Here is an 18,217-nt window from a genome sequence, read left to right as displayed (position 1 = left end):
CCGAAGAGCGGGGAGGAAACGCGGTAGACAGCCTTCAGGGTTCCTATTTCCAGGCTGGTTAGCATTGGGAACGAGCAAAAGTCTAGAAAGGGGACTATGTGCCGACAGTCTACGGTTCTGCCATAACGAACCGAACGCAGCTGATCGAACGAAAAGCGATTCGAAGACTCGTCCACAAAATCAATGTTCAATTCGGGAACAGCGCTATCTTCGTTGAATCCAAAGGTAAGGTCTAAGGGTACCTCCTCTATGTCGAGTGTCTCGAGGGTGGCGCGATTTCTGATGGCCACTTGATACACGAGCGATAACCTGTCGAACGCGTGAAGCTTCGCGATTCGGAGCAGTTCTCCTGGTGCTGGATCCGATTCCCCGCCGGACCCCTCTCGCCATCGCTGACACGTCGCGCAGGCGCAGTGAAAGAAGCACGTTTCCACCTTCAAGTGAACCACCATGGTCAGTCTGAAGAGCATAGTGTCGAAGAGGGCAGGTGACATCCCAGTCCAGCGCTTGTCCATGCACACATTACGAGAAAGGACAGAGAAGTTGGAAGGCTGGTACGATATGCGCCATCGATAGAAGGCAACATCCTTTATGAGTTGCTCCTTTCCAGACTCCTTGCTCCAGGAGGAGACCACGAGGTCTTCCACCTCCGTAGGCTTTGGTTGGTCTGTGGAGTGCGCCTCGTTCACTTGCAACAGCGGGACGCTGCGCTTTCCGTGCGTCACTGCAGTCTCCTGTGCCCGTGAGGCGTTCAACAGCAGACGCAATATGGCTTTGTTCCACGCAGAGCTCAACGAACGAATACGAAGAATGTCAGCAAAGTCCAGCATCTTGAAAATACCTTGGACCAAAAGGTCGTAGGAGAACTCTCCTAAGTCATTCACAAGTATTGATTCCATTATGGGAAATAATAACGGAAAAAACAACATGTACCGAAATTTCCAGAAGAGCGTTTTCGATTTGAAGTGTCAACGTACAGGATCTCATTCACCAACCCCCCCTGAATAATCGAAATTATGTCAAAGCTCCGTGAACGAATCCAAAGGCGTCGTGCAGTACTCGAGGGTGGCGCCTCGAGTAAGGAGGCTAAGGCAGACGACCTTGAGCCGCCAAGTCCTGCGTCTGTGGTTTGCCCTGTGATGAATCCCAGATCCACCCACGACTTGAGAATCATCGTCACGTTCTACCTGCTGGGAAAATCTCTCAACCTTCCTATGCCCGTGACAGAGCTGTTTGACTCCTTTCAGAAGGACTACTTCAAACAGTATCAGTCAAAGGCGCTCATTCCGATCCACCTTCGTCGGCTTTGTTCCCTAAGGAACTTCAGACTGTCCTTGGAAGAGATAGGCACCCCAGTGGTCATCGTGGACGATTCCGTTACCGATATTGACATGGATGGCGTGGACCATCTGTGTGTGCTGAGCAGCAAACCGGCATCGGCTGCCTCCTTGGCAAACACGGGTGACGCCTTCACACCTCCACCTCCGCCTCCGAAGGACGTTGGCATCGATATGATCATCAACGCGCCCACCGTGAAGGACAGAGTCCTACAAGAGACTTCGGCTGAGCTCCGACAGCTGTTGGCGGAGCCATCCGCCAGGCAACGCCTAAAGGCGAGCGCATTCAAAAACCTGGGTGGCCCTTCCGTCCGCGAATTCTGTCGACGAGGCACTCGAGTGCAGTGCGCCCAGATGCGGCGTGGAGGCCCATGTGATAAGGTACATTTCCGACCGGTGCTATTTCCTCACACCGATGTTTCGTTGGGGGATTGCTCCTACTTAGATACCTGCAGACACATCGAATCCTGCCGCTTTGTGCATTATGAAATCGATATCGACGGTGATATGTCGGTTGAGGGTTGCGGCCCCATCGTCGTGGAAGGGGTGCAGACGTCTTTCGACGCTGCGACTGTGGATGCCAGCGCGAGCCATGAGCTGGGAACCGTTGGGAGCGGTGTGGAGGTGGACGCACAGTGGATTAACTGCGACGTTCGAACATTCGACTTCTCAATTTTTCGAGGGACTGTCAGCGTCATAATGGCGGACCCCCCCTGGGGGATCCACATGGATCTTCCCTACGGCACACTGTCAGACGAAGAGATGAAGCTTCTTCGGTTGGACCTCATACAAGACGAAGGTCTGTTCTTCCTCTGGGTAACCGGCCGCGCACTTGAACTAGGAAGGGACTGCTTGGCTATGTGGGGCTACCGGCAGATAGACGAGCTGGTCTGGGTGAAGACGAACCAACTCCAGAGGGTGGTGCGGACTGGTCGCACAGGCCACTGGCTCAACCATTCTAAGGAACACTGTCTTGTGGGAATCAAGGGCGAACCTAACATCAACAAGCACTTGGATACTGATGTCATCGTGGCGGAAGTGCGTGAGACGTCACGGAAGCCTGACGAGGTGTACCGAATCATCGAGCGGTTGGTACCAGGCCCTTACAAGTTAGAGCTCTTTGGGCGGCAGCACAACACCAAGAAGAACTGGATTACCATGGGAAACCAACTTGAAGGAGTGCGTCTGCACAATGAACAACTAGAAGAGAGGTACAATTTGATGCTTGCGAACCGACAACAGGCTTGACAGCCATATCTTTCTTTTATTATGTCTCAGCTCTTGCGAACCTTCGTCAAAACACAAATCCAGCATGATCCGCAGACCAGAGAGGTCAAGCGGCTCGAGTCTCTGGTGGAGGAGCTGCAGTTCAATCTCAAAGAGGCCAACGACCAACTTCACGCAGCCCACACGCAAATTGCATTGCTGCAGGGGGAAAGACGAGTCGTTCTTCCCAAAGTGTAGGTGGGTACGGGGTTCGGTTAGCAGGCAACCATTGGAGTTTGAGGAGGAGCAGCCGATTCAAGTAGAATCTCTGAGCTCCTTCGAGATGGAGTCCGAAGAAACACACGAGTCTTCAGTGGCATTGTCGGATGACCTGGAGGATGACGTGGATATGAAGGCGGAGGTACTGCTGAAGATCCAGCCTCTGGTGTTGAAGCTGAAAAGCTCAGAGGTCGTTGTGGGGTTTAGGGAAGATAACAAGGACTACAAGCTGCACGTGGTGACACCCTCTCAGTCTATTTTGCTCAGGCCGACCCTAGCATTGTCACAAGTCCGAACAAAGACGCTAAATCTGAATGCTCAGATGCTGAAGAAGGGAAGCACATCGATCTCACGGACCGTGGAGACGTAGTGTATGCATACGATGAGAGCCCAGACTGCATTTCTGTCGGCGCTGAGCCTGCCCTCGAGGCACCATGTCGTGGCCACCTTTGAGGATGGCGCCCGTGTGTGCCTGCGACCTCGACTGTTTCAGCGAGAACTAGAGCAGGTGGGGCTCACGGATTGCTCCATACCCGTGTGGCAGCACTTGCCTACAGGTGAGATTCTGAATCCCACTGGAGGGTGTCTTAGCGTCGTGGGTACCGACTTAGTCGGTGCCGATTGCGACAAGTCAGTGAAATGGAGATGCGTGGACACGTCTTGCAGGCCGCTGGTTCCAGACAAAGTGGTATTACGGTTGAACGAATCCCCAGTCACCAAGGTGGAATTGCTTCAGACGATAGAGTTGCCGGCCGCTACCACGCCCACCCGTTTTGAGCAGGTGGGGTTACAGTTTTCAAAGGCTTCTGACGGTGAGTCGCAGAGCGTCTTAGAACGCTAGACCTCGTACGTGCAGCAGCCTTGTCAAAGGTGACGAACAACACACTTGCCGCTGTCGAGGCGTCATTCGGCGATGTCCGCCGAAATCTCCACGCTGGCGTAATGCTGTCGCTGGAGCCCGAGATAGCCATGGGTTCCGGCCTACTAGCCAGGGTTATCTACGCAAACCGCCCCACGAACTCATTTTTGATGTCGACATTGATGCTCGATCCGCGCACCGTGGCATTGCCCCCTGGCGGCAAGAGAGGTACGCCATTCAAATTCACAGCCGAGGGCTCCATAAAGGTTCCGGAGTCTGGCGAGTACAAGCTGGTGGTCTCCAGGCTCGGATCGGACCTCAAGGTGGAGGTAAACGGCGAGGTGGTCCTGGACGAGTGGTCCGGATCCTTCTTGGGTATGGAGAAGGTCTCCAAGCCCTTCGTTCTGCAGACAAAGGCCCCAGGAAATATACGGGTCTCATCTGAAGGTATCGTAGGTGCGCCCAGTTTTACAATGCGCTGGATCAAGCCTGGACAGCTGATCCCGGAACCCATCCCGAGTCATCTGTTATTTCCGACATACCGGGGACGACTAGAGCCGCTGTGTGGCCCAAACGGCAACCTTCTCCGACTGGATTGCCGACGAACGTTTAGACAGGTGCATCACATGTTCCAAGAATCTATGGGCATCTTGTCCAAGGGGCAAGCATTCGAAATGCAAGCATCGTGCCCGTCAGGCTGCCTTCCAAAGGGTCCTTCCAACACCAAGGTGTTTGGGTCTCCAGGGTGTTATGCACTTCACTCCAGTGTCTGTCAGACAGCACTCCATGCAGGCGTTACTGGGTTGCAAGGCGGCAATGTCCTGCTCACTGTGGACGTCGCCAAGGCGACCGCCTCCTATGAGCCCTCCACCGGTGCGTTCGACGTGAAAAGTTTGCTCTCTCCGCTGGACTCGGGATGCGCCACGATTGTCGGAGCCCAGTCTTCCGGCGGCCCTTTTATGGTGGGTGGCGTCGGCGCTTTTGCCGATCCGGAAGATGTGAAGCCTGGCGCGCTCTCAACGGCCTTCCACGGAGACTTCCGCAAGCTCACGGTGTCGAGGTCCGCTGGACCAGCCAGACTTCAGGATGCTTCTCTGGTCCCGAGCAGCGACAGCAAATCGTCGATCGTAATCAAAGACGGCGCTGTCTTGGAACCCGTCTTCAGCGCTGATGGCCTCCCAACCAGCCCGATTTTAGACTTGATTGCGTTCGAGACGCAGAGCCCCGGACCTCTCTCATTGCCGCTGGCGGAGAGCAGTTTGACCTTCTGGAGCCGCCAAGTTGCCAAAGGATTGCAGCTGTACACAGAGAGGGCAACATTGCCGTTTGTTGAGTTCGAGTACCCCAGCCGAGCGCTGTCCTGCGGATCTTCACTGGAGTCCCTCAGCTTGGGTGGAAACGGCGTGCTGGAGCGCTTCGTCGCGCGCTGCCCGGCCAATTGCCGTACAACAGGAGGTCCAACCTCCGAGGACGCGACGCCTGCTGACAAGGCGAGCCCAGACCTAGGGAAAGCTTTGGCTAACATGGGCGCCCGCAGAGAGTTCACTTTCAACAAAAACCAGCTGGTCAATGCGACAACGACCAGAGACCAGCTGGTTCAGGTCTCCGGCGGATTCTTCTCGCATTCCAGTTCTATCTGTCTCTCTGGTGTCTACAGCGGAGTAGTTCCCGAGGAGGGTGGCCTTGTCGACGTCCAGATTATCCCCTCGTCGCTGAAGCGCAACATCAAGCTGAATAGCCGGCGACCAGACAGCCGATTTCGTAGGTGGTTCCGTGGCGGAGTTACCTAGGAATCTCGCCCAGTCCACTTTCCCCAAGGTCCATCGACCACCCCCTGTTAGCTCTAAAGCCCGCTAGAGGTAACATGTGTTACTACCCGTCACTGACTGCATTCAAAGCCGTGCTGGGCGGTGAGATTCCCGACGTGGAAGTCGTTCGTAAAGACCCCAAGTCAGGTGATGTGCTGGGCATAGACAATGTCTCTAAGGAAGACGCAAATGATGTCAGCAACGTTCAGCATTTGTCCAAACCGCAGCAGAGTGCGAAGTTCAAGAGCGGAGTCCACCAAGTTGCACCCCACCGGTTCCTGCAGGCGGACTTCGGTGATATGATTCGCATGTCTGACCTCTACTTGGACGAGCTAAGCTCCGGTGTCGAGGGTCAAACGACTGCGATGCGCCAGGCTAGAAGTGACATCATGGCGACAGCGGGACACTTTCTGCGCCTTCGAGAGTTATACACTGCAGCCCTGAAAAACCAGGCAAACTTGATCAACAGGCTGCAAGGAGGCGTTCCCAAGGCGCGCAGTGACACGGCAGACGCCCCAATAGACTTGGCTAACTTGAAGTCGCTTCACCCGTTACTAAAAATAATGGATCATCCGACGGCAGAAGATGGGCCCTCCAATTGGCATGTTGACGCAACCACACCACTCGACCTCCTATCCTCTCCAAGCGCATCGGTCGAATCCGTGGTGGAACATACCGGGGCCATCTCCAGCTCCGTCAACGTAGGCTCTGTCCTCCTGCTGAACGAGCGGCACTACCCCCAAGGCTTTGCAACTACGAGGCTTGTGATGCCACTGGAGTCTCTCGGTCGGGTGGGGCTGGTGTTCAACCGCCAGAACGAGGACAACTTCAACATCGTAGAGGTTGAGGCCAGGCCTGGTATGTCGCCTCGACTGCAATTCCGCCAAGTGTACCAGGGGCTGATGTCAGAGCCGTTGAACCGTGTAAAGCTGGAAGTCGACGACATGGATCTGCGTCGGTGGTCTGGCGGACTCCCATTGAGTTTGGAATGGGGGTCAAACGGGGCCAGAGCTGCCGTCTGGAGGGAAGAGGGCGTGTTTTTGGGCGCCCTCAATCCTACGGCGAGTGCCGTGCGCACTCAGTGGATTCCCAAGCACCGACTTACCGGAGGACAGGTCGGCATGTTCGTAGACGGACTGGTTTCCGATGGCGACGCTGTGACGGTAGCTTTCAGGTCTGTCCGTTGGGGGCATTCCTCATCACTCCCTGCGTTGGCGAGTTTCATGGTTCCCCGCGCAGCACCAGCTGCAAAGGGGGCGCAACGCCTTCTACAGCAGCTGGCGGATGAATTATGGAAGGAGGAAAACGCAGAGAGAGCAGAGCAGGGGATTCAGCTCGAGCCTGAGGAGGCCCCTGAAATCAAACCGCCTCAGATAGGAGCTGTCGGTCAGGCTGGGAAAGCCATTCTGGACTCAGTAAAAAGACTGCTTGTTTCCCCTACGGCTTCTTGCCAACGTGAACTCTTCTACCCGAAACAAGATGGGTGGCGGCTTGGCTCCGACTTCAAAGCGTCGGTGTCAGGCGACTGGTCAGCTCCAGGTGGCAGCATTGAAAGCACATTACACCCCAAGACCAAGCAACAACTGGACTGTGAGAAGTCGTCTTCAACGCCTGAACCGACATCGGAGCCGAGGGTTGAGGTGACGGACCCGACTCCACTTCTGGTGACGTCTGTGTCCGCGGAAGCCTCCTTACTGGTGCCTACAGCGCTGTGCGCAGGTCGTCAGTCCGTGTTCTGGAAGTCGAGGGTGCAAGCGAAGATCAAGGTACCAGCTGAGGGGAGACTGGGGTTCGCGTTGGACATCCAGAGCGACCTGAGGGTCGTTCTGCTTGCCAGCAAAACCTCGGAGAACGATGTGCTGGTTGAGGCGGTATTCCAAAACAGCACAGGATCCAAAGACGTGATACTTGTAAGGCGGCGGTCACCGACTCATGCAGCCTGTGGCGGTCACGCCGCAGGACTTCTTCTCTCTCACAGTCGACATCGCCGATGGCTTCTTGGAAGTTCTTCATGACCATGAGCTTCTTTACCGAGAAAAGATGCCTGATCCCAGCGACCGCATCAAAAGCGTCTCCCATGTGGCACTTGTGGGCATAAACGCCCGTGGCGGGGAGGTTCGGTCTCTGTACGCAGGCGTAAGCCAGCAGTGATCTTCGTGTGTGACAGAAATGAGAGCCGTTGCTTTTGGCGCCCAGCTGGTGATTGCCGTCCCATTGCTGGATAAAACCGTCCGTCCAGATCTGTACTATGAAACGGGTGTGGTGCTATGCGCTGCTGATGACGGGGCCGACTTCTCCGCGGTGAGCAAGTGGCTGGCGCGGGGAAGCGGTCTAGAGCCTGACCCGCAAGTTCAGCGGGATATACGACCTGTGAAGTCGTGCTGCGGGGCTCACGCCTTCCACCAATTCATTAATCGCTCACCGCGATGGACAAAGGATCCCCATTTGAATAATTCTCTCAACTTCGATTCTGATGTGGACTTGACACAAGGTTGGTTGCCTCTCAAAATGAGGGCTCGGCTGTGCGACGCTAAGTCGTTCTTGTACCCTGAGCATGTTGTAGACGGCCGACCGGTGACAGGTTCCCCAGCGGTGTACAGTCGATATGACTACCGGTGGTACAAACCATTTCAACAGAAATGTCAGGGGCTTGACGTACTGACCTACTGCTTCAAGACAATTTACGACGAGCGCACTCGCATCGGAAAAGAGTTCATCGAAACAGCCTACCCGTACCCCACCAGCGTCTTTGCCATGGCCGCAGTGGACAAAGTTCAGCGAGCTTGCGACGAGGAGGATGGCTACCTCAGGCAGGCGTACCGTGCGCGAGTGCAGGATTTCAATCGCACGTTTGCGGAGAACTTCGACTACAGATACGGAACGTATCTTTTCCGCCTTGGAGTGCAGCAGCCCTGGACGCGGGTGGACCGACGGTTTCTCATCGACACCCATGTGCAGCAGGACTGGCTGAGCCATCGAGATCGCATCACCGTGGAGCATTTTCACCAGGTGGCCTTCGTGGCGAAGCAAGTGTACGATTGGTACTGGAGCAACGTTATGTGGACGGCTAGGGTGTCGCTGGGCGTCGCCGCGCTCGTGTATGTGCCGCTGGCCCTCTGTGTACCGCGATATATGCGGCTCGGTTTCTGTACTTCGCTTTGTTCCGTCGTAAGCTGCTGCTGGCTTTACTCGTTGATTGCCGGATGCCATAGGCAGAAACGGAAGAGGATCGAGGTGGCAGAGAGTCGAGAGAGAGAGCAGCAGATAGTGCAGGAGCTGGATGAAGTGCTGGAGAGCCTGTGAAAACTATTGGCGTTGCATATCATGCAAAACATCTTCGCTTTACTCATATTCGAATCATCAATCTTTGGCTTGTCTTTCGTTGTCTTATCATCAGTCTTTGGCTTCGTGTGCGAACCACTGTCTTTCGTTGGGTGTCTTTTCAATGACTAAATGATCCTATACTCATAGCCGTAGGCCTAACACTCATGCTGCGAGATGTCAATTGGTGTCGTGCTTCAGGGGAGGTCCTGTCTGTTGCGGCGCCTCGCTTCCTCCGTACTCCGCACAAGCCGGTATCCAACGTCATGAGGTTCGTTGACAAGGACGGTATCGTCCACCAGACTTCGATACTGCAGGACGCACCATGTCGCCCGATGCCAGGCCTCGTCCATATCCCCATGGAACGAGTCGTAGTCCCAAGACGCTTCAGTGTGTCAGACGGCATTAGCGAACGGAACTCTCAAGAGGACCCAACATTTTTCGACGTGGACATCGCTTTTGCGCCGTTCCTCCAGAACTGGGATGTCTGGTTCCCTCACCTGCGTAAGCTTTCGGAATGGTTCCCCACGTACAAGCGGTGAGAGACGACCACACTGCATACAGCCTCGACCAGGCGTCGCGGCAGCTCGGCAAACAGCTGCGCCGCGACATGTCAATGGACCAGCTCCGCCGCCACGCTGCTACCCATGGGAAGCTGTGGGATCGTTTGCGTGAACGAAGGCCGACGCTCATCAGACGTCTTGCACAGCGCTTCGACCCCCAAGACATGATTCAACCCCACCTTCCCCTGTCGGTGATAACAGTTTTCCTTTCCACATGGACGGTACGATTCCAGTTGTGGCATCTGCATCGAGAACACGTGCTGCTGGATGGAACACAAGAGTGGGATGAGGGCAGAAAACCACAGGTACGACCTTCGGGAATTCCTGCATCCCTCGGCACTGGGCGGTGTGCCCCTTCCAAAGAGGTACGTGCGATTGGTGAGCTACCTTCTGACTGCTTTCCTCGCAAAGCATCGTCGGTCCGACGTCTACACTCCCGTCGTATGTCTACTCGGATCTCCACTGCCTGTGGAGCAGCCCAAAAATGTGGAGGACGCTGAGGCTGACGCGCCACACATTCGAGACATCACCGAGCGCGTCACGGCCCAGGCAAAGGGAACCACTCGGGTCGTAGGCACATTCAGAGCGGGATTCGCTCTACAAGCGCAGGCGGCCTACCAGCACTTCAGAGAGGGATCTCACTCCGCGGTTCCAGAGTGAGGTCGATCTCGCCGCCACACAGCATGGTGTTTGATCTGCAGGACCTCACCGTGGGCGCCGTCGACATAACAGGCGCGTACGGGCCGCTGGGACAGCTGTTAGACGTCGATGTGTCGCAGCACACCGACTCCGCGGAGGAGGCCACTCTATCCAAAAAGATCTGCCCCCGGTTCAGTGAGTGGCGATTCAGGAAGACACAGTAACGGAGAGCGTCAACAATGTGCTGCGAGAAGTCTTCCAGAGATTCGTGCGAGAAGACTTCTACGAGATCAGTCCCCTCAACATCAAGGAAATAATATTCCTGGCCAACCTAGAAACGACCCTTACCGAGGCTTTCGGACTAGTGCAGCTGAAGTACGGCGTGTACTTTTCTTTTGACGTGCTCTATTTGGTCATTGCGGCCTGCCGAGTCTTCGTTCACCGGGCCGTTGCTTGGGCGGCTTCGCTCATCATCGGAGTGTGTCGGTTCCTCCACGCGATCAGCCGTCGCAGATCCTTTCGCATTGCCGTGCGAGGCGGCGTTTGGGAGTGGCGCCTATCGCGACGATCCCTGATGCACTATGTTGAAAGACTAAAGCCAAGAGACGCTAGGTGGACAATCCTACTCTCCAGTCTTGAGGGTCCCGAAAATGCTGGAGGGGTGGCCCTTCTGCTCCATCAAGTCCAGGCAGTGGAGTCATCAAAGAAATCGGATGTCGATAATATTGTGCGTAAGTTTGTCGATTCCGAGAACTATCACGAAGCACACGAACACATCAAGGACCTCATCAGTGATGAACTTGAAGTTGAGGAAGCCGCATCAGTGGAATCTAGCATTCGAAGGAACACATGGCTCACATGGGTTGACCATCTGACTCCTGCGAATCTCAGTGGATTTGGCGATACGGATGTTGAAAGGTTGAAGACCCTCTTCTTCAAAGCGAATCCTTCTGTAGTAGACGTGGGTGATTGAATCAGTAAACCTGATCTCTGTTTGGCTATTGGCATAATTAGTTGGAGGTGCAGCAGGTGACAAACAAACGCTGTGCATGGAATTGATCTGTGATTTCAACTATTTGCGCACTTCAGGCCTCATTGCTGGGAAGAGAATGACTTCCTTGATGTTGTGCTTATCAGCCAAGAACATCGTCAGCCTATCGATGCCTAAACCCCAGCCACCCGTAGGAGGCAGGCCGTGTTCCAAGGCAGTACAGAATCCCTCGTCGTAAGGTTGAGCCTCGTCGTCTCCCTTGGAAGCGTCCTGCACCTGCTGTTGAAAGAGACTTCTTTGCTTGAATGGGTCATTCAGTTCTGTGTAGAAGTTGGCGAGTTCCTTTCCACAAACGAACAGCTCTCCTCGCTCAGTCATCTCAGGCAGGGTGCGATGCCACTTCGCCAGGGGTGACATTATCTCCGGGTGGTCGATGATGAATGTGGGGTTCACAAGACCGTCCTCGATAAAGTGCCCACAGAGGGTATCGATCAGCTTAGCGGCTGTTGCAGGGTGAGGAAGCTCGATTTCGTGTTTCGCACAGACCTTCAACATGTGATCAATCGCCTCCTGAGAGTGCAGTGGTCGAGGGATGACTTCGCCGCTTTTCTTCTCGATCTCAGCAATCATACTCACTCTCTGGAAGGGAGGCGAAAAATCGATCTCAACTTCACGGCCTTCGGGCCCGTCGGGGTGGTAGGAAATCTTTTGCGAACCATGAATCGCCAGAACCATCTCCGAGAGTAGCTTCTCGGTGATATCAAGTAGATCGTTGTAGTCCCAGTAAGCGCAGTAGAATTCGATAGCCGTAAACTCTGGGTTGTGAGTAAGGTCAATACCCTCATTTCGAAAGTTCTTGCCGATCTCATACACTCTCTCCATTCCTCCAACCGTCAGCATCTTGAGGTACAACTCGGGAGCAACTCTCATGAAAAGCTGAGTGTTCAAGTCGTTGTGGTGCGTTACAAATGGACGAGCAGAAGCCCCTCCATGAACGGCATGCATGTACGGTGTCTCCACCTCGACGAAGTCACGCTGGTCGAAGAAGCGCCGAAGGAAGCTGATGATTTCAGATCGTACCTTGAATGTGCGCTTGTTGTCGGGATTACAAATGAAGTCCAAATACCTCTGCCTGTAGCGGATCTCCTGGTTCGCCAGTTCCTGACTGCCCTTCGATGAGGGAAGCATGTGGTAACATGGAGAGAGAACTCGGATCTTACTTGCGAAAATCGACAACTCGCCCGTCTTTGATCGACCCGGCCGGCCCTCTATCCCAACGATATCGCCTCTGTGGACAGCGTCGATCGCAGCGGTGAATTCCATTTCAGCATCAGTGTGGTTCGACGCCGAGGCCATCACTTGTATCTTCGTGTCGTCACCATGCAGATCGAAGAACTTCAGCTTGGAACCGCTACCGGCGACCCGCATTACGCGGCCACTGACGCTCTGAAACTCCTCGACGGTCTGATCAGGGATCAGGTTCTCGTATTTCGACTTGAACTCGCCAAGACGCAGGGTCCAGTGCCACTTGTGAGGATAAACCTCTCGTCCAGTGCTTCGAATCGTCTGCACCTCCGTGACCCGGTTGTCATAGTACTTGGTCGGGTCCAGTTCCTCTGTCTTGGTCGATTTCGCCGGCGCAGCGGCCTTCTTCTCAGCCTTCTCCTTCGCCTTGAGGGCCGCTTGCTCAGCCTTCCGCTGCCTCCGACGTTCGGCTGCGCTTATCTGGGGGGGCGCCCCACCGCCAGTTTCCACACTCTCGGCCTGCTTAGCGTTGTCCATCGGAAATGGTTTAATATTGCGTATGACGACCGGCATTCGGGTGTTGTTGTGCCTTCAGACTGTCGGCCACTACGCAAATTCTGCGGCGTTCCGACGCCGTGTGACAACAGAAACCGCTAAGTTGAATGATTTCTTTCATAATATGCAGCGGAATTTCGATTTGAGTCAGAGGATGATTCGTGAGATAAAGTCGAGTGACAAGGGCTTTTGGGACAAAAGGAGGTCACGATGGCAGCAGATCCCCAAGTCTGGGGCCCGCTTCGCCCAATTGGGCGGCGCTGCTTTTTCATCTGTGTTGCATGAGGGTTGGTACACCTCCCAATTCCTAAGGACTCCTCCAGTCGGCGCGTTCTCCGTAGACGTTACAGACACCGCGCCGTATGACGATCTCGCGCTGGAATCGCTTGGGGAAGCAGCCAGAGAAAGTCAGCGTGAGGTTGACGAGCAGAGAGCTGCGCTAGAGGAAGAGAATCAGAGCAGACGCAATACATCCCCAGCTATCGATGTTCTAAAAATGTTGAAGGATGCGTTCGCGCGACACCAAAGCAACAGAGAAGTGGCTGTCGCAAAGACGAAACCTTCAGGGCCAGAAGCAATCGAGTACGGCCGCAAGCCCTCCACCACCACAATCTCTCCTGGAGAAACTGGAGAATCATCCAAGCGTTTCCGCGGGTTCAAATTACCCACCCCAAACAACTCGGGAACCCGGGTCACCTGTTAATTGATCGCAGTCGTACTAAACCTGGAACTTTACTCCTGCCATCACTTGTGTGTGGGCTGGCTTTGTGAGTCGTCTCAGCTGGCACACCGATTATTAGGCAATATTGGATGCATCAAAGATGATTCCACCTTTCGCATCAGTTGAAGAATTCGAACCCTCAGGGGTGCTCCCAGACTCATTGGACAGTTCACTCATTTGGTCTGATTCGCCTGATACGTCCCCGTCTATCCTGACCTCATTAGACTTCGAGAGCGTGCTGGAACCCACATTGGAGCCCTGCTACAACATGGGCGGCGTGGATGGGTGTAAGTTTTTTACGATTAGGTGTGGTAATGATATTTTACAGATCTGTCGATGACTTCCGATGCTGTTGTGGATGATAGTCTAAGTTTTCTAACGTCAGCATTCGATTGCTCATGGAACTCGGATCCCAACCCTAAGCGATGTAGGCTAGATGGTGACCTGGACTCTAGTGTGCTCTCTCCGAGTCTGGCTGAGAGCTCTAGTCCGCTGTTGCTGGCCACAGACGACGCACAGGCGCCGTTCTGGTTCCAGGATACCCTACCAACCGCTTCCGATCCAACCGCCACGAGGAAACGACCTCGCGACGAGAATCCCACAGGCGCTCCGGTTTCGGCTCCGTTCTCGGACGTGATGGCCTCGCAACAGAACATGTACTGCGATATGGTGCAACAGATGATGCATGCGCAGTTTTCCCCTCAGTCAAGCCCGGCTGTGGACTGGACAAAGGAGTGGCAGGTGCAGATGCAGAACGTCATGAATGCCCAGCTGTCTGTGATCAAGCAGTTCCAGGAGCAGTTGTCAAGGTCCATGGCTCCCCAGTCCATATTCATCGACGACGATGATGACGATTGCCGTAAGCCTCTCGTAGTCCTTTTTACGCAGAAATCATTACAGTGTAAGTTTTGTGGAACTAAGCTGGCGTTTACAGAGGATCGTGTTTGTCACCCCGAGCGTAAACTACGAGTCATGTAACAACACATACACAAAAACATGACGACTGGTGATGATTAATAAGAATAATTCAGTAATGTCAGACCAAACAGGGCGCGATTCTCAGGCAGAAGGCCAGCAGGAGCTAGCGAACAGCTTCGACAACCCTCTGGCCACACTGCAGAAGAGGAATTTGATGACACAGAAGAGTTTGAACAACAATGACTCCTTGAAGCTATCCGTTGAGGTAGAAGATGATGAGGAGGAGGATGAAGAATGATTAATTTTAGACCGTCTGGATGCTTGTGCATTTGTAAAACTGATCTAGAGTGGCCACCATTCCGGGTTCAACTGCGCCTTGTGGAATGATGCGTGAACGAGCCTTTGCCAATGCTGCGCAGCGTGTTCATCTAGATCCCCAAGATCGCCAACACCGTCCTCTATCACAACCAACTTGGCAGATTTTCTATTGTGCCGAAACTGCTTGTGCAGACGGAAGGCGAGGGCCAAGCCGCAGACGAAGACAGCCGTTAGAATCACTCGAGGTACAACAGAAAGTCGTTCAGCCCTCTCCAGGGAGTAGACGTGAACTAATGATGAAAGGAAGAAGCACAATACCACAGTGCAGAACATCGAAAAGAACACTCGTTGCTTTTGTCTGAGAAATTTGGTTGACTTTCGGAGACTCTCGACGCCCCCAGTAGTCCGCAGAGCGCAACTAGACGCCCAAATACAGCAATGAGTGCCTGCTACACAAGGCACCTGTCCCCACCAATCAAGATTATGTAGGTAGACATTGCCAGTCCCACCACCGTGGTCAACGCTGCGACGCCGTGGAGAACCGGATGACCAAGAAGGCCACGTGGGGGTGAATTGAGCGTGCTGTATGCGACCCCAGAGACGACTGCGGTCTCCAGCACCATAATCCACGCGCAGCTGCAGTGCCACTCCAGCTCCTGAGTTAGATATTCAGCAACAATGGCACCTGAAGCCGCAGCTCGAACGTCTCCGCCCACACCTGTGCCACCAGCGAGTTCTTATGGACCGAAATCATGATCGGCAATTCATCAAATTAATGACTGACGAGCCACTGTCTAAGAACCAACTGAAGAAGTTGGAAAAGGAAAAGGCAAAGGAGGCCGAGAAGGCTCTCAGAGCGGCAAAGGTAGAGGCCGAGAGAGCCGCTGCTGCGGCCATAATGAACAAGCAGGCGGACTCTCTGGACCAGGCTGAGTATGGTTACTTGCCTCTAATCCAGTCATCCGCGACCACGACTCGCGTGTGGACTTCCCTATCGAAGCTCTCCGAAGCCGACATCGGCAAGGACGTCTGGATCCGAGCTCGCATCCACGAGTCTCGGTGCAAAGGGGCAATTGGGTTCGTGGTTCTCAGGGAGAAATTGCACACGTTGCAGGGTGTGTTGGATAGCAACAAACACGCAACACGCGATATGATCAAGTGGGCAGGCGGCGTGCCTTTGGAGTCCGTCTGCGATTTCTTCGGACGTGTGGTTGCGCCGGACCAACCGGTGTCTGGCTGTTCTAAATCACACGTCGAATTGGAGGTTAAGCAGATGCTTTGTGTTACGAAGTCTCTCCCCCAACTGCCCTTTATGCTGAAGGACGCCAATCTTCCTGAAGCCTCCGCTGAGGGCGCTTCTGTTGGCCAGGATGTTCGCTTGGACAACCGCATTTTGGATCTCCGGACGTTCGCTAGTCAAGCGATATTTCGAGTTCAATCCAAGGTATGCGAACTTTTCCGAGGGTACCTCCTGCAGCATGAGTTCACGGAAATCCACTCGCCAAAGCTTCTCGGCGGTCAGTCGGAAGGTGGAACCAACGTCTTTACGTTGAAGTACTTCGATCGTCCTGCGTGCCTCGCGCAGTCGCCGCAGCTCTACAAGCAGATGGCTCTATCGGGAGACTTCGACAGGGTGTTCGAGATCGGTCCTGTATTCCGCGCCGAGAACTCCAATACGCATCGCCACCTGTGTGAGTTCACAGGCCTCGACGTCGAGATGACATTCAAGGAGCACTACTATGAAGTCCTTGACGAATTCAATTCAATGTTCAAGTACATTTTCAAGGGGTTGACTGAGCAGTGCGGTGAGGAAGCGAAGATCATCCAAGGGCAGTTTGGCGTCGAGCCGTTTGTTTGGATCGAAGACGCCCCCCGTTTAGACTTCGCTGAAGGTATAGCTATGCTGAGGGAAGCGGGGGCGGACGTCCCTGGCCCCGACGATATCTTCGACTACGATCTCGACACTGTCAACGAAAAGAAATTGGGAAAGCTGGTCAAGGAGAAGTACGGCACTGACTTCTACATGCTCGTCCGCTACCCTCTGGCTGTGCGCCCCTTTTACTCTATGCCTGACCCAAAGGACATTCGGTTGAGTAACTCGTACGACTTCTTTATGCGAGGCGAGGAGATCGTCTCGGGCGCTCAACGCGTCCACGAGCCCGTTTATCTAGCTGAGCGCGCCTTAGCGTGCGGAATGGACGTTGCCGGTATCCAGAGCTACATCGATGCGTTCAGCTTGGGAGCCTACCCTCACGCCGGTTGTGGCGTGGGGCTCGAGAGAGTGGTGATGCTCTTTTTGGGTTTGAAGAACATACGAAAGAGCTGCCTCTTCCCTCGTGACCCTAAGAGGTTGACGCCTTGACATTTGTGACACCGGTGATGTTGCTTCTTGTCTTTGTTACATAAAAGTCGTCTACATAAAGTCGTCTACATAAAGTCGTCTACATAAAGTCGTCTACATAAAGTCATCTACATAGAAGTCGTCTACAAGCTTCACAGGTGATATTATTAGCTCCACGCTATTAGCGTGGCTTAAAAGCGGTTAGATCTGATCACTATCGAGGTCTTGGCTTCCTGCTCCTGCTTGTAGTACGGACTCAGGGTCGAAATCCACTTTAGCAAACCAAGTGGTGGTCATGTGCGTGGTGCCCTCAGCGTTCACCCACACCCATTTCATGAACTGCACAGGACCTGCAACTTCACCATTCGGATCGGAGGCGAACACCAAGCGCGAGTCCACCATGGTGCCAGTCTCGCCTACGCGATGTTGCACCAGCGCTCCCTTACCAACGAACGCGTGGCACTTGTCCAACAAACCAACCTCGCCGTCGTCGACGATGTGCTGTCTCCCGTCAATTGGAATGGCTAGCTCCTTGGTGATTCGCAGCGGGTAGAACCCCTTAACGTGGAAATAGCAGTCGTCAACAGCAGTGAACTGCACCTTCAGCGCGTAGTTGCGCATAGCCTTCCGCTTGATCCAGCTGACGCCTAACGCAGTCAAAAAGGCATCGTCCGCGGTCTTGTCTGTGCGGGACTTGATCTCTTCCCACTTACCAGTCAAGGAGCCCAGGACGTCCTTCTCGACCTGCCCCAAACTGAAGTCCTCATCGGTGAAAGTGTGCGTCGGATCAACTGTCTTCCGAAATTTGGGGCCTTTGTGAAATCGAGGGAAGTGCGGCATTCAATACTGTTATTTCACTCTGACGTGTGGCCTCTGTGGGGTCCGCGTTGTGTAGATCGGAACGTCGGCGTCTGAGGTTCTCAAGTGTATTTGTATTGTATCTGACAGCAGACATGCGTGTCTTGAGCTCCAAAGCTCGCAAAGATGACACAGCAAGGGGATCAGCAAGATTCCGACGTGACTTCCTTTCATACGGAGGGTGTTCGGTGAGATGTGGCACGTCCGTAAACAAAGAGAGCATGATATCTGATTAGTGCTCACACAGAGAGAACTCCC

The 18,217-nt window shown here is 54.1% G+C and overlaps 10 protein-coding genes across 22 annotated transcripts; 6 read left to right on the top strand and 4 right to left on the bottom strand.

Annotated features, from left to right (window-relative positions):
• KVP17_004600 (uncharacterized protein) lies at positions 1-899 on the bottom strand (the record flags this gene model as incomplete). 2 transcript variants are annotated; one of them, XM_068522932.1, is made up of 1 exon in its annotated part: positions 1-899. In XM_068522932.1, a coding segment is annotated over one exon (899 nt), but the record flags the coding sequence as incomplete, so codon positions are not given. The 2 variants fall into 2 exon arrangements, with proteins under 2 accessions (XP_068374063.1, XP_068374062.1); XM_068522931.1 differs by having other exon boundaries at positions 21-899.
• A 117-nt stretch (positions 900-1,016) lies between these two features.
• Positions 1,017-2,585, top strand: KVP17_004603 (uncharacterized protein; the record flags this gene model as incomplete). Its single annotated transcript, XM_068522937.1, has 1 exon — positions 1,017-2,585. The coding sequence occupies one exon, from the start codon at positions 1,017-1,019 to the stop codon at positions 2,583-2,585; it is 1,569 nt and encodes a 522-aa protein (XP_068374068.1).
• Positions 2,586-2,606: 21 nt separating this feature from the next.
• On the top strand, positions 2,607-8,792 carry KVP17_004597 (uncharacterized protein; the record flags this gene model as incomplete). Of its 7 annotated transcripts, XM_068522923.1 has the most annotated exons (7): positions 2,607-2,797; positions 2,826-3,180; positions 3,217-3,634; positions 3,664-5,442; positions 5,472-7,399; positions 7,428-7,625; positions 7,686-8,792. In XM_068522923.1, the coding sequence occupies 7 exons, from the start codon at positions 2,607-2,609 to the stop codon at positions 8,790-8,792; spliced, it is 5,976 nt and encodes a 1,991-aa protein (XP_068374054.1). The 7 variants fall into 7 exon arrangements, with proteins under 7 accessions (XP_068374054.1, XP_068374055.1, XP_068374056.1 ...); XM_068522924.1 differs by lacking the exons at positions 2,826-3,180; positions 3,217-3,634; positions 3,664-5,442; ... (1 more) ...; positions 7,428-7,625; positions 7,686-8,792 and having other exon boundaries at positions 2,607-2,801; XM_068522925.1 differs by lacking the exons at positions 2,607-2,797; positions 3,217-3,634; positions 3,664-5,442; ... (1 more) ...; positions 7,428-7,625; positions 7,686-8,792 and having other exon boundaries at positions 2,887-3,192.
• Positions 8,793-8,977: 185 nt separating this feature from the next.
• KVP17_004598 (uncharacterized protein) lies at positions 8,978-10,985 on the top strand (the record flags this gene model as incomplete). Of its 4 annotated transcripts, XM_068522926.1 has the most annotated exons (5): positions 8,978-9,348; positions 9,375-9,653; positions 9,679-10,029; positions 10,056-10,207; positions 10,234-10,985. In XM_068522926.1, 5 exons carry the CDS (start codon positions 8,978-8,980, stop codon positions 10,983-10,985), a joined length of 1,905 nt encoding a protein of 634 aa, XP_068374057.1. The 4 variants fall into 4 exon arrangements, with proteins under 4 accessions (XP_068374057.1, XP_068374059.1, XP_068374058.1 ...); XM_068522929.1 differs by lacking the exons at positions 8,978-9,348; positions 9,375-9,653; positions 9,679-10,029 and having other exon boundaries at positions 10,057-10,207; XM_068522928.1 differs by lacking the exons at positions 9,375-9,653; positions 9,679-10,029; positions 10,056-10,207; positions 10,234-10,985 and having other exon boundaries at positions 8,978-9,352.
• Positions 10,986-11,084: 99 nt separating this feature from the next.
• On the bottom strand, positions 11,085-12,785 carry KVP17_004605 (uncharacterized protein; the record flags this gene model as incomplete). The annotated part of the gene is made up of 1 exon (XM_068522939.1): positions 11,085-12,785. One exon carries the CDS (start codon positions 12,783-12,785, stop codon positions 11,085-11,087), a length of 1,701 nt encoding a protein of 566 aa, XP_068374070.1.
• A 22-nt stretch (positions 12,786-12,807) lies between these two features.
• Positions 12,808-13,506, top strand: KVP17_004601 (uncharacterized protein; the record flags this gene model as incomplete). Its single annotated transcript, XM_068522933.1, has 1 exon — positions 12,808-13,506. The coding sequence occupies one exon, from the start codon at positions 12,808-12,810 to the stop codon at positions 13,504-13,506; it is 699 nt and encodes a 232-aa protein (XP_068374064.1).
• A 118-nt stretch (positions 13,507-13,624) lies between these two features.
• On the top strand, positions 13,625-14,740 carry KVP17_004602 (uncharacterized protein; the record flags this gene model as incomplete). 3 transcript variants are annotated; one of them, XM_068522935.1, is made up of 3 exons in its annotated part: positions 13,625-13,811; positions 13,853-14,425; positions 14,556-14,740. In XM_068522935.1, the coding sequence occupies 3 exons, from the start codon at positions 13,625-13,627 to the stop codon at positions 14,738-14,740; spliced, it is 945 nt and encodes a 314-aa protein (XP_068374066.1). The 3 variants fall into 3 exon arrangements, with proteins under 3 accessions (XP_068374066.1, XP_068374065.1, XP_068374067.1); XM_068522934.1 differs by lacking the exon at positions 14,556-14,740 and having other exon boundaries at positions 13,853-14,502; XM_068522936.1 differs by lacking the exons at positions 13,625-13,811; positions 13,853-14,425 and having other exon boundaries at positions 14,558-14,740.
• Positions 14,741-14,784: 44 nt separating this feature from the next.
• Positions 14,785-15,093, bottom strand: KVP17_004604 (uncharacterized protein; the record flags this gene model as incomplete). Its single annotated transcript, XM_068522938.1, has 1 exon — positions 14,785-15,093. One exon carries the CDS (start codon positions 15,091-15,093, stop codon positions 14,785-14,787), a length of 309 nt encoding a protein of 102 aa, XP_068374069.1.
• A 442-nt stretch (positions 15,094-15,535) lies between these two features.
• On the top strand, positions 15,536-17,122 carry KVP17_004596 (uncharacterized protein; the record flags this gene model as incomplete). Its single annotated transcript, XM_068522918.1, has 1 exon — positions 15,536-17,122. One exon carries the CDS (start codon positions 15,536-15,538, stop codon positions 17,120-17,122), a length of 1,587 nt encoding a protein of 528 aa, XP_068374049.1.
• Positions 17,123-17,302: 180 nt separating this feature from the next.
• Positions 17,303-17,941, bottom strand: KVP17_004599 (uncharacterized protein; the record flags this gene model as incomplete). Its single annotated transcript, XM_068522930.1, has 1 exon — positions 17,303-17,941. One exon carries the CDS (start codon positions 17,939-17,941, stop codon positions 17,303-17,305), a length of 639 nt encoding a protein of 212 aa, XP_068374061.1.
• Positions 17,942-18,217: the final 276 nt, after the last annotated feature.

The sequence above is a fragment of a genome (genome assembly GCF_019968985.1).
Source record: "MAG: Porospora cf. gigantea B chromosome Unknown PgB_NODE_443_length_18217_cov_126.436, whole genome shotgun sequence".
Taxonomy (NCBI): domain Eukaryota; phylum Apicomplexa; class Conoidasida; order Eugregarinorida; family Porosporidae; genus Porospora; species Porospora cf. gigantea B.
Note: the sequence above shows the minus strand (reverse complement) of the source record. Positions and strands in the feature narration are given on the sequence as shown.